This window comes from Engystomops pustulosus, chromosome 1 (assembly GCF_040894005.1).
Source record: "Engystomops pustulosus chromosome 1, aEngPut4.maternal, whole genome shotgun sequence".
In the NCBI taxonomy this organism is placed as follows: Eukaryota; Metazoa; Chordata; class Amphibia; order Anura; family Leptodactylidae; genus Engystomops; species Engystomops pustulosus.
This window is the reverse complement of record NC_092411.1, coordinates 14353823-14366596: the sequence shown is the minus strand read 5'-3', so window position 1 is coordinate 14366596 and position 12774 is coordinate 14353823. Positions and strand designations below refer to the sequence as shown.

Below are 12774 nucleotides of genomic sequence, written 5' to 3'. Positions count from 1 at the left end.
CTGGATGTTACTATAGTCCCAGACTGCAATGATCAGCTGTAATGTGTCTGTTATGAAGCTTTATTGATAATCCTTGGTCCCATTACAGCGAAAAAATTAGAAACTCCAATTGTCACTGGTGCCAAAAAATTTTTTTGTCGGGATCTACAATTATAAAAATATACAGTTTCGACTTACATACAAATTCAACTTAAGAACAAACCTACGGAACCTATCTTGTATGTTACCCGGTGGACTGCCTGTATATGTATTAAAGTATTTTTTCACAACAAAAGCATTTTTTTAAAAAATAATAACATATAAACACTCTAGATATCATTAAAAATGTGACAAAAATAGCAATACAAAGAATTAAATAAAGGATTAAAAAAAAAAATCTGCTTTAGAAATCAAAAAATTACAAAAAAATAATTAAAAAAGTTAGAAATAAATGTCAAGTCTTTTAGCTGATGTGAAATCCCCGATAGTCGGGATCTCCGGGGACGGCTCTCATCTCGCAGCTCCGGCCATTCATAATAAATGGGAGATCACATGATGAGGTGTTTGAGATAAAACTCTTCCTGTCCCGCAGATGCTGCTCATACATTCTTAATACGTAATACGTGGAGAGCTGACACCGGAGCGCCGCGCGCCCACCACAAAGACGTGAATAATGATGACCTATGAGACGGCGCAGGACGTCAACGCCGTATAAATAAAAGATAAAAAATAATAATAATATTGCACTTGACCCTCCTTGATGGAATATAAATTATTCCCTGTGTACGGCCGACGTGTTACCCAGATGTAAAGGCCGGAAAATCGGATCCAAACAATCGAACGCCACTTATGCATCGAGTCGTATGGAAAACGATGACTTCAGCATCTACATGGAGGGACGGAGGGGGGGGGGGGATTTCTCCAACCTCCCCCCCCCCCCCCCATTACGGTTCTCTATCTACCGTAAATTTTATATTATCCTACTGGATAAGGAGGTATGGAGAAAACCCGGAAAAAAACAAATCCTACATGTACATGCTCCATGCATACATTGTATTTGGCGGGATGGGCACCAGATCCGCAGGGGCGGGAGGCTACAATGTAGTCATGTAGTCACCTTTTATGGATGTGCGCTGTCGAAGTTGCAAAAATTCTAAAATAAATTCTTTGAAGGATTGTAAACCCCGCACACTGACATACACGGTAGGTGAGTGGGAAGCACTTCTGCCTTGCAGCGCTGGGGTCCCGGGTTCGAATCCCACTCAGGTCAACATCTGTAAAGAGTTTGTATGTTCTCTCCGTGTTTGCATGGGTTTCCTACGGGTACTCCGGTTTCCTCCCACACTCCAAAACATACTGTTAGTTTGTTTAGATTGTGAGCCCCATGGGGACAGGGACCAATTTGGTATGCTTTGTGCAGCGCTGCGTAATCTGTGTGCTATATAAATAAAGAATTATTATTATTATACTGGTGTGCGCCCCCTCTGGCAGGATCCACTCCTCTTTTAGATTCTTATGCTCTTGTTTAAAAAAAAAAACACAGCTTTAAAAATTATGCAAATTAACCTGAGGGGCTACATGCCCCATTAACATCTATGCAGCCTGAAGCCTCTCAGGCTTATTTGCATAATTTTAAAAGCCTTTAAAAAAAAAAAAAAAAAAAAACCTGGGAATAAGAAGCTAAAAGAAGAGCAGATCCTGCCAGAGGGGGACACACCAATATGTCAGTCGGTGGGTCCCTGGAGGTGTGGTCACACCTCTATTATACAAGACAATCCCTGTATTTTAAATGTATATAAGGTCAGTTAGGCTGCAGGATTAAGGTCATACCTCTGTTATATACAATGACCTCAATATACAGGAGTGTAGCGCTGGTCACACCGCTATTATACAAGACAATCCCGGTTTTCTACATGAACATGGTAGGTTATGCCTCAGAGCCCAGGTTATATATGATGACCCCAGTATTACACATGTAGCAGCACGGTGGCTCAGTGCATAGGATTATAGCCTTGCAGCGCTGGGGTACTGGGTTCAAGTCCCGGGGTCAAAGAGTTTGCATGTTCTCTCTTTATTTGCATGGGTTTCCTCCGGGTCCTCCGGTTTCCTCCCACACTCCAAAACCTTGTGAGCCCCATGAGGACAGGGACTGATTTGTCAGGTTCTGTGCAGCGCTGCGTAATCTGTGTGCTCTATATAAATAAAGGAATATTATAATAATAATGTAGGTGGGCCCCAATTATATAGGATGACTCTAAGTATTATATACGTAGAAAATCAGTGGGGCCCTGGAGCTCTGGTAACACCTCTATTATACAAGACAATCCAGGAATCAGAGATTTTATGGGATTGGTACGGCCCCGGAGCCCAGGTCAGTACGGCTATGTACCCCCTACCCCGCGGTGATACACTTACTGCATTGGCTCTCACACATAATCTACATTTTTAGTGACGTGTATCCCCCCCCCGCCTGCACCCTCCTCCTCCCATCCTCACTCTGCAGGAGATTTCGGCTGCTCCTGACGATGATTATTAATATTGCGGTCTCGTACAAATGGCTCAGGTCACATCCTGATCAATCCCAATAAAACAAGGCAGGTTCCCAGTGTTTTTTTTTTCTCTCTCTCTTCGCCTCTTGCATTGGAACAATTTAACATGTGCATAACCGAGACTGATATTGTTGATCTCCAGGGTTTTACAGAGGTCACTTCTTTTTATTTTATTGTAAATTCAATACAAGTTCCTAAGTGATAGCGGAGTAAGAAAGAACGGCGCCATTAAACCCGAGAGAAATCGCTCTCTGGGTCCTCAAAAAATATTTTAAACCACCTGCGAGAGAAGCATTTTTTATCAATTTTTTTTTTTTTTGGGGGGGGGGGGGGGGGCTGAAGAAATCTAATAAGCGGAATAATAATTTTACCGCTATTGATTGACAATCTCTATACGAGCCTCTCTACTGTTATCACCCGATAGTAATGAACGGCTCAACGCTGGCAATAAAAATCAAGAAATAAAAAATAAAATAAAAAATTATACATCATTTTACTAGGTAATAAAATAAAACTCTACAAATCCATGGTGAACAAAAATGTCACATCAATGGAAATCATTTATATATATATATATCATATAATAAAATTCAAATGAAAAAAATAGGATACAAAAACAATAAAAAAAAAAAATATTTTTTTTAATATTTATATTTATAAATATATTTATAAAATATTTATATTTTCATAATAATATTCCATTTATAAATTTTTTTTTTTTTGGTTAATAAAATTTGTTATAAACCAGAGAACCTGTAGGTTCTTATGGATTTGTCATCTGTTTTACACATGTATTGTATATATTAGATAGATGACAAATATATACAATATGTAATAATATTGTATGCGTTGTTCAACCACTCTTGTAAAAAAAAAAAAAAAAACAGAACATGAACTGTATTTTACATAATCCAATTGCAAAAAAATTTTTTTATAAAAACCCTAAAATAAACATGGAAAAAAAAAATTATAAAAAAAAAAAAAGATTCATGATTTAACATTAATTGTAATTAAAATGTCCTAAAAGGTGGCACCAATATTTTGTAAATCACCAGTGATTCCAGAAATTACACGGTTATAGCACAAAACTAAATATAACATTTTTAAAAAATGATTTCAAAATTTCTTAGAAAGCAGGAAGCTAAAATTGTAAAACTATAGGTGTATTTAGGGAAAAAAATAAAAGTTTGTAGCATCCCCCCCCCCCAAAAAAAAAAACAAAAAACAAATATACAATCATAATTGTAAAAATAATGATAATAAAAATAATAATAATAATAATATTATATATATATATATTATATATATAGAGTATATACTCAAGTATAAGCCGACTCAAGTATAAGCCGAGGCCCCTAATTTTACTACAAAAACTTGGTAAAACCTATATATTTTATACTCGAGTATAAGCCGAGTTTGGGTTTTCAGCACATTTTTTTGTGCTGAAAAACTAGGCTTATACTCGAGTATAAATGGTATATAAAATTTTATTTACATAATTCTATTACAATAAATTTATTTTCTTTGACAAAAATTTTGACTTGACAAAAATGAAATAAATGAAGAAAATAGAATTAATAGAAAATTGTGTTAATTGATATTGTTTCAATTTCTACAAACAGAAACAACATGTGTGATATTGCATGTGAATATAATATAAAATATATATATATATATATTTTTAAAAGACTGGAAACGGTATTCTTATATATGGCGAGACAAAGGCAGGTTACAGTTAGACAATGAGGTTGGGACATACAGTAAAGCGCTGGAGGAGCACGGTCGGGGGGGGGGGGTAGATTTATAGGAAGAGAGATCTCTGCGGTGAGTGACCGCTCCTGCGCTGCCATGACAGACAGACTGACTGCCTCACATTAATTCATTTCACACCACGGCTATCGATCGGCAGCCTGCTCCCTGCTCTCTCCCCACACATTGCCTGTCTGGCTGCCTGCATCCACATCAGCACATACACACAAAGGCCTCCCATACATAACCTTTTACTCTCCCCTTAAAGGGGCAGCAGATATTTTTTATCCATGCAAAATTAAATAAAAAAAAAAAAAAAATAGATGAAAAGGAAAAAAAAAAAAAAATCTGTAACGATTTTATTTTTATTCTCCCATTGGGGGTCAATAGGGTGATTTTAATTATTTAGCATTTTTTAAGCTTATGGATTTTATGTAGTAGCATTTACAGCAATCCTATAACCTCGTTTTATGGGAGTCTCACTGTATAGGAGGCCCCTTTATAAGGTTTCCAGAAATACTTTGCCGGTTTCTCATTAAATTGTCCTGTTTTTTTTTTGTTTTTTTTTTTTTTAGAGGAAATCACAGTTTTATTTTGATTTAAATGACCTGCTCAGTGCACTGAAGGCGGAGCTGTGCTTTCTAGAGCACCCGTTTTATTCTTTCTAGGCCACCTAGCACCGCCCCTTCATATAAATACCGAAATATCGACCAATTAAATTAAGTTGTAGAAAAAAATTGAAAATAAATGAAACGGAAGAAGCTAATTTGCATAAAGATAAAAAAAACTGATTTTTCTCTAAAAAGGATAAATTACAGGGAAACCAGAAAGTTATGTCCAGAAAGCTTATAAAGTGCCCTACACAATACCGGGTTTACATGTGGGGGGGGGGATCTGGTAACTGGTAGACTCCCTTTCACAAATCAAACCCCTAATATACCTCCAATACAAACTCTAATATATAATAACCTCCTATATAATTGACTCCTTTCCATCAATTTAGAATCTCCTTTCTGGGTCTTAACTCTCGTGTAATACTATATTACAGGTGGTCCCCTACTTAAGGACACCTGAATTACAGACGACCCCTAGTTACAGACGGACCCCTCTGCCCCCTGTGACCTCTGGTGACCTCTCTGGATGTTACTATAGTCCCAGGCTGCAATGATCAGCTGTAAAGTGTCTGTAATGAAGTCTTATTGATAATCCTTGGTCCAATTACAGCAAAAAATTTTGAAACTCCAATTGTCACTGGGACAAAAGAAAAAAATTTGTCTAGAACTTCAATTATAAAATATACAGTTTCGACTTACATACAAATTCAACTTAAGAACAAACCTCCGGATCCTATCTTGTATGTAACCCGGGGACTGCCTGTACTCCTATAAAGACGAATGATAGGAAGACATACACGTAGACTTACGTGACATGATGGTGTCCACATACTGCGGTAAGTATGGCGCCCAGAAATCGATCGCTTCTTTACGCCCCGACTGTCCGATCCGTCGAAGTTCGGCCAGTAACAGAGCCTGAGCGGCTTCCCGGACCTGCAAAGTATCCACAGAAATTCAATTGTTAGCATATGATCTATGGTAGGAATCTGTGGAGATCTCACCCTACATAGGTAAGTAGTGTACAGCTACTATGCAGAGCAATAGGTCTCCATGGTAACAGACAACAACTCCTGTGTAGTCTACTACTTGGGGGTAGATTTATCAGGGCTTGTTGGTGAGTTTTCTGACATAATCACAATACCCTTGCAAACCGCCGGGGATTGTGATAATTTACACCTTACGCCACCTCTACGCTCAGATGGTGTTGAGGGCAGTGAAGGGTGGGTAAGTGGGCACTGCGCACCTGCTGTGTGAGTGTTCAAGCTGACTGGTCACTGGCTAATAGTGCTAGAGCAGGGCTCAACATAGATTTGTATACGGCACAGACCGACCACCAAATACATCGGAAGGCCAGAGCGTTCTGGCGTATGATAAATGTCCCCCATTCTCTCTTTAAAGGGAACCTGTCACCAGGGAACTCATTTTCACTAAACACAGGTTGCAGAAGCTTATTACACCTGCGGTGAAAATCTGCCTTTTCTAAGCATTTGCATTACAATATAATTGTGTGTTATAACTTACTCTTGCACCCTGACAAAATTCTGGGGTAGTCACAGGGGCTGGACTTTGGTTTGGATGCATTTCAAAATACATGTGCCTTGTCTGTGTTACTCCCTCCTCAGATCTTAGCCCCCACCTTTGTGCTCGTGTACAGCTCCTCCTCCTTCTCAGAGGTCACAGCCTGGTCAGCCTGACATCAGTGAGGGGAGGGACAAGCTGTACAGGAGCACAAACATGGAGGCAGCCTGCAGCTCAGACAAGTCACATGTTGTTTTTTGAAATGCATCCAAACCAAGGACCAACCCCTGTGACTACCCCAGGATTTTGTCAGGATGCAAAAGTAAGTTATAACACACAATTATATAGTAATGCAAATGCTTAGAAAAGGCAGGGCTTTTACAATCTGTGTTTAGTGAAAATGAGGTCCCTGGTGACAGGTTCCCATTAATCCTGTTTATCTACCACATTTATATTAGGAAGAGGCAAGGGTTAGATTATAGTCCCTACAATCTTCTAAGACCAGACTACAAAGTTTTTGTTTGTTGTCTGTTACCGTGGGAAACACATGAAACTGCAGCGAACCTAGAAGATTGCTTCCTTTACTGGTTCTCTGGACATGGTGAGATGAGAAGTCTTGGATGTAATTGGCTCCCTGTACATTGTTTGCGGTGATGGAGACAGAATACAGGAGGCTCGTATCAAGGGATAAGACGTATTCTGACAATGTACTGCAAACATGGAAGCAAAGAGAAGAAAAAACAAAGGCTGCGGATGAACCAATTATAAATGATTTGTCTGCTGCGGGAGAGGATCATCACTTGCTTCATGGTGACGTTCCCATAAGGAGCAGATATCCAATTAAGCTATGAAGTGGTCAGAGGGTGTGATGTGCAGGCTATCATCAGGTAGTCTTCCTCCAGTGCTGGGGGCTAATGTGTGTGTACTGCTAACCCAAAGCCATGGCAGCGCCGGCCACAGACCTCCGACCCTCACAGATTTTACGTTTTTTTGGAAACCGTGTCCTTCGTTTTAAGGGAACTTGTCAGCTAGCGACAGGTCCCCTAAGCCCCCTAATAACGAAATATCACCCTTCTTAAAGCTAAAAATTGGTTCTCTTACATCCCCATAAAATCCACTTTGTTATCTTTCTCGGCATACAGCCAGATAGAGCTGTAGTCGGAGGGGGTGTGTCCTGCTTAGCTGAGTCTAGCAGCATCTCCTCATGCCCCACCATTCAACACTTCATGTCAAGTGACCAGGATGATGTTATCGAAGTTCCTTTACCCAATAACATTTTCAAAATCTACCCTATGTAAGTATCTGATCACATGAAATAACTGCACGCCTCCATGAAGGATGGGGAGGAGTAGAAGTCCATGCAGACTGCTGTAATTTCATGTGATCAGATACATTCATGGGTTAGATTTTGCAAATGTTAGTGGCTAAATGGGAAGGAGCCGCCGAGCAGGTAACACCCTCTCCAACTCCTGCTAGATCTGACTGTATGCCCAGTAAGATAAATTTGATTTTGTTTTTAGCTAAAAGAAGGGGGGCATTTAGTTCAGAGGTCTCTATGGGAACCTGTCACTATCTGTATTTGTGAAAAAATGTGGTGAACGGGTTCCTTTAATTCGGGACAAGCCTTTTGACCACTGAGCCACCAAGCTTCTATCTATATATCTGGAAGTGGTCACTTCTCTAGTGGTGCAGCTTCCAGCTCTGCGCACAATGGAGGTCTCCAAAAACTTCACTCGAATAACATCTAGGACTGACATCTTTATCTAGGGATTTCATAACCCCTTTTATGGAATATTGATGGAATAGAGAGGGTTTTCACGACCATCTCTTGGCCACAGCGATGACAGAGAGCATCTCCTGTTCTGGAGGACCGATACTGTGTAATGCCTACTTAGTGCTTTGGGGGCGCTACAGGAAAAGTGAGCAGTTATTGCCCGATTTCCCACATATTACAATTATTTGCAAGAGGACATTTTATTATCAGGAGATCTATGTAACAAATCGGAATGTATCAAGACGGATCATTGGGGAAAAATTGATTGGGGGTTTCGTCAAGAGAGAACCGATTTCGTGATTACCTGATGGAAACAGAGGCTCTCACTCTTACTTGTGGCTTTGTCCTGGATGATTAAATCGAGTCGGACCAGTTTACTAAATTATCAACTATCCACAAGCTTGGTCCTAATTTGGTTATTGCTGGGGGTCCGATATGGTTCTCAAGCACGGGTTTGGTTCCCCTAACCCATCGGGATGGATTGGGGGTTGATTACACTCACTTCCATGCTATTCATACTCTATGGGACTATTGGGGGAGTGGTAAGGTGCCTATTTTACCCTCTGCTCCTCTTATACTGGAGAACCAGAAACCAGTTCTTTGGATCGTTGAGAGGCCCAGATGTTGGAATGGACCAATCTATGCACATGGACGGGTGATCACTTGATAAGTTGATCCAACACCTTCCCTTTCAATGAACAACGTGGATGAATGTGATGCAGGAAGATCTCTGCCCTCACCTCCAGGCAGCGGTCCTGCCACCTCCTCGCCAGCATTTCTAGTAGTGGTGGTCTGAACTTTTCCAGCCCCAGTAGATCGGGCAGCATAACGCAGTGCATAGCCGCCAACTGGCTCCATCCTGCAGTGATAAAACAAGACGTCAACAAGGAAATATCGTCATGGACAAATAAAATATTCACTGACTTTTACTAAAATTCGCAGTCACAATGCTGTGAGAAGTGTCCCCCATATACACAGATATAATGGGGTTCCAATTCTCCAAATCATCCAAATATAAGTTGGAGTTCACAAATGAATATTACAATAACATACAAAGATATACTGACTTGTTACACTCTACAAAGGGACAAAGAAGTTATGCTACTATTATCCTGTATAAATGGATACAGCACAGTACTACTACTCCTATCCTAAATAAACAGGCACAGCATACTAATACTACTCCTATCCTGTATACATGGGCACAGCACAGTACTACTCCTATCCTGTATAAATGGATACAGCACAGTACTACTACTCCTATCCTGTAGATATGGGCACAGCACAGTACTACTACTCCTATCCTGTATACATGGGCACAGCACAGTAATACTACTCCTATCCTGTATATATAGGCACAGCACAGTACTACTACTCCTATCCTGTATATATAGGCACAGCACAGTACTACTACTCCTATCCTGTATATATGGGCACAGCACAGTACTACTACTCCTATCCTGTATATATGAGCACAACACAGTACTACTACTCCTATCCTGTATATATGAGCACAACACAGTACTACTACTCCTATCCTGTATATATGGGCACAGCACAGTACTACTACTCCTATCCTGTATATATGGGCACAGCACAGTACTACTACTCCTATCCTGTATATATGGGCACAGCACAGTACTACTACTCCTATCCTGTATATGTAAGTACAGCACAGTACTAATACTCCTATCCTGTATATATGGGCACAGCACAGTACTACTACTACTCCTATCCTGTATATGTAAGTACAGCACAGTACTACTACTCCTATCCTGTATATATGGGCACAGCGCAGTACTACTACTCCTATCCTGTATACATGGGCACAGCACAGTAATACTGCTCCTATCCTGTATATATGGGCACAGCACAGTACTACTACTCCTATCCTGTATATATGGGCACAGCACAGTACTACTACTCCTATCCTATATATATGAGCACAGCACAGTACTACTACTCCTATCCTGTATACATGGGCACAGCACAGTACTACTACTCCTATCCTGTATATATGGGCACAGCACAGTACTACTACTCCTATCCTGTATACATGGGCACAGCACAGTACTACTACTCCTATCCTGTATACATGGGCACAGCACAGTAATACTACTCCTATCCTGTATATATGGGCACAGCAAAGTACGAATACTCCTATCCTGTATATATGAGCACAGCAACGTACTACTACTCCTATCCTGTATATATGGGCACAGCACAGTACTACTACTCCTATCCTGTATATATGGGCACAGCACAGTACTACTACTCCTATCCTGTATATATGAGCATGACACAGTACTACTACTCCTATCCTGTATATATGAGCATGACACAGTACTACTACTCCTATCCTGTATATATGAGCACAGCACAGTACTACTACTCCTATCCTGTATATACGGGTACAGAAAAGCACTACTACTCCTATCCTGTATATATGAGCACAGCACAGTACTACTACTCCTATCCTGCATATATGGGCACAGCACAGTACTACTACTCCTATCCTGTATACATGGGCACCACACAGTACTACTACTCCTATCCTGTATATATGGGCACAGCACAGTACTACTCCTATCCTGTATATATGGGCACAGCACAGTACTACTACTCCTATCCTGTATATATGAGCATGACACAGTACTACTACTCCTATCCTGTATATATGGCACAGCACAATTGGGAGCGGATGAAGGTCCCAGCTGTGGATCCTCTCCATCCAGCCTGATGACATATATAATGGATAAACCTTCAATCCATATCATGGGAAAACCTGAGTAATATCTGTGCGTGGAATCTCAATGCGGCGTCTTATTACAGCGCTGCTCCGCATACACATCTCACATTCATCTCTTATTCCCCATGCAGATCCGTCAGTCCTAGAGCCGGACAGTAGAAGAGAATATTACACTCCGAGCCCCCGGGCACATGAATACTTACTAACCGTATTGTGCAGCCTCGATAATGACCAACTATGGCTGGAGAGAGGAAATAAGGAACAATCACACTAAATGGTTTCCTTGTGGTGTCTGCTCCCCACACCCTACAACTTGCCGAGGCTATGAAATCAAACAAACCCTTTAAATGTTGCTTCCCGGGGGACAGACTATAGAGTCCATAGCGCCTGCTGGTGACAAGGCAATGTGACGGACAAGCTGCCCAATCAATGGTCGTCCCTGCTGCCCCCCCTATGCTGGAAACCTTTCCCCATGATGATACAGACGTCCAATGCTTTGATCCATACATAGGACATGCTTGTACGATCAATGTATGCCCAGCAGGTTCTCTCAATAAATGTTTTAAGCGAGTCCAAACCCCCCCTCCAATTCCTTTAAACCACTCATTAGCGATTATAGGGGCCAGCGCTGGCATAATACACAGAGCTTTGCTGTTGTACAGTACAAGATATTGCACGTTTAACCTTCAGTAGTCCAGAATTTGCACACAATTGTCATTATGTGACTTGTCATTCTCAGTTTATAGTAGTTCTTCTCTCTGCAGTCTCGGTCGGTGAACTCGCAGACCTCTCTAAGCTGCTGGTATGAGACCTAGATGCTGTGAGTCACTCCACAACTTCTCTTCTCCATAGACTTCTTTGCGCTGATGAGTGCAGATATAGCTGCTGTGACTCACTCCCCCCCTCCATAGACTTCTATGTGCTGCTGAGTAGAGATCCAACTGTCGTGACTCATTCATCTCCTTCCCCTCTTGTCCGACTTCCACGTGCTGCTGAGTGGAAATCTAGCTGCTGTGACTCACTACTCCCCCTCTCCATAGACCTCTATGTACTGATGAGTGGAAATCTAGTTGCTGTCACTCACTCACTCCTCTCCCTCCTCCATAGACTTCTATTTGCTGCTGAGTGGAGATCTAACTGCTGTAACTCACTACAGTCTCCCCTCTGCATAGACTTCTATGTGCTCTGAAACCTCCGTGAGCTTCTGTCCGTCTTAGTAGCAAGTTGGAATTCAGTAGAGATTTCAGAGCAAGAGAAGCATAGGAGGGAAGTTGATAAGTGCACCAAACCCCTAATTTGCATAAAGGACCGATAGTAAAAAGCAGGACCAATAGCTACATAAGGGAGACCAGAGTAAACTCTGATTTATTAGGCTATACTGATGTGTGATATGGATGAGCTAATCACAGAGTAGTGATGACCTGACTGTTGTTCGGATAGCCGGTCCCTTTATATCTGAGCCTGCACCTTGATCCTGCCAAGCCTGACACCCGAGGACCAGAAGAACGTAGAGAATCTACATCTGGGGTCTGGTCCAGCATCTGAATTGATTTGGAACATTGTTCTGGGGCCTGATCTAATTTATGGAATATAAGGGGATGGGTTAAGCTGCATTTGAGCTGCAATACCAAGCACAGCCACTATACAGTGTACACTGCGGTGTTTAGGACGGACTGAACAGACCAAAAGCCTCTTTGAGCCCTTTAATCTTATCAGGGGTGCAAGGTTTGGATTCATCACCACCAGATATTTATGACCTATGCTAGGGTTGGGTATGACTTAATTCAGGAGTTTGGGACTATGAATTACACCCATTGAATGGCAGTTCAATAGTCCAAGTTT

The 12774-nt window shown here is 41.2% G+C and overlaps 1 protein-coding gene across 4 annotated transcripts in view; it reads right to left on the bottom strand.

The window, feature by feature from the left end:
* Positions 1-12774, bottom strand: part of WDR7 (WD repeat domain 7) — a 243334-nt gene that overhangs the window by 155421 nt on the left and 75139 nt on the right. For all 4 annotated transcript variants that reach the window (XM_072133732.1, XM_072133739.1, XM_072133747.1 and 1 more), the window contains 2 exons: positions 8924-9042; positions 5701-5824 (listed from right to left, as the gene is read on the bottom strand). In XM_072133732.1, coding sequence (XP_071989833.1) covers positions 5701-5824; positions 8924-9042 — 243 coding nt within the window. The remainder of the gene's footprint in view (positions 1-5700; positions 5825-8923; positions 9043-12774) is intronic.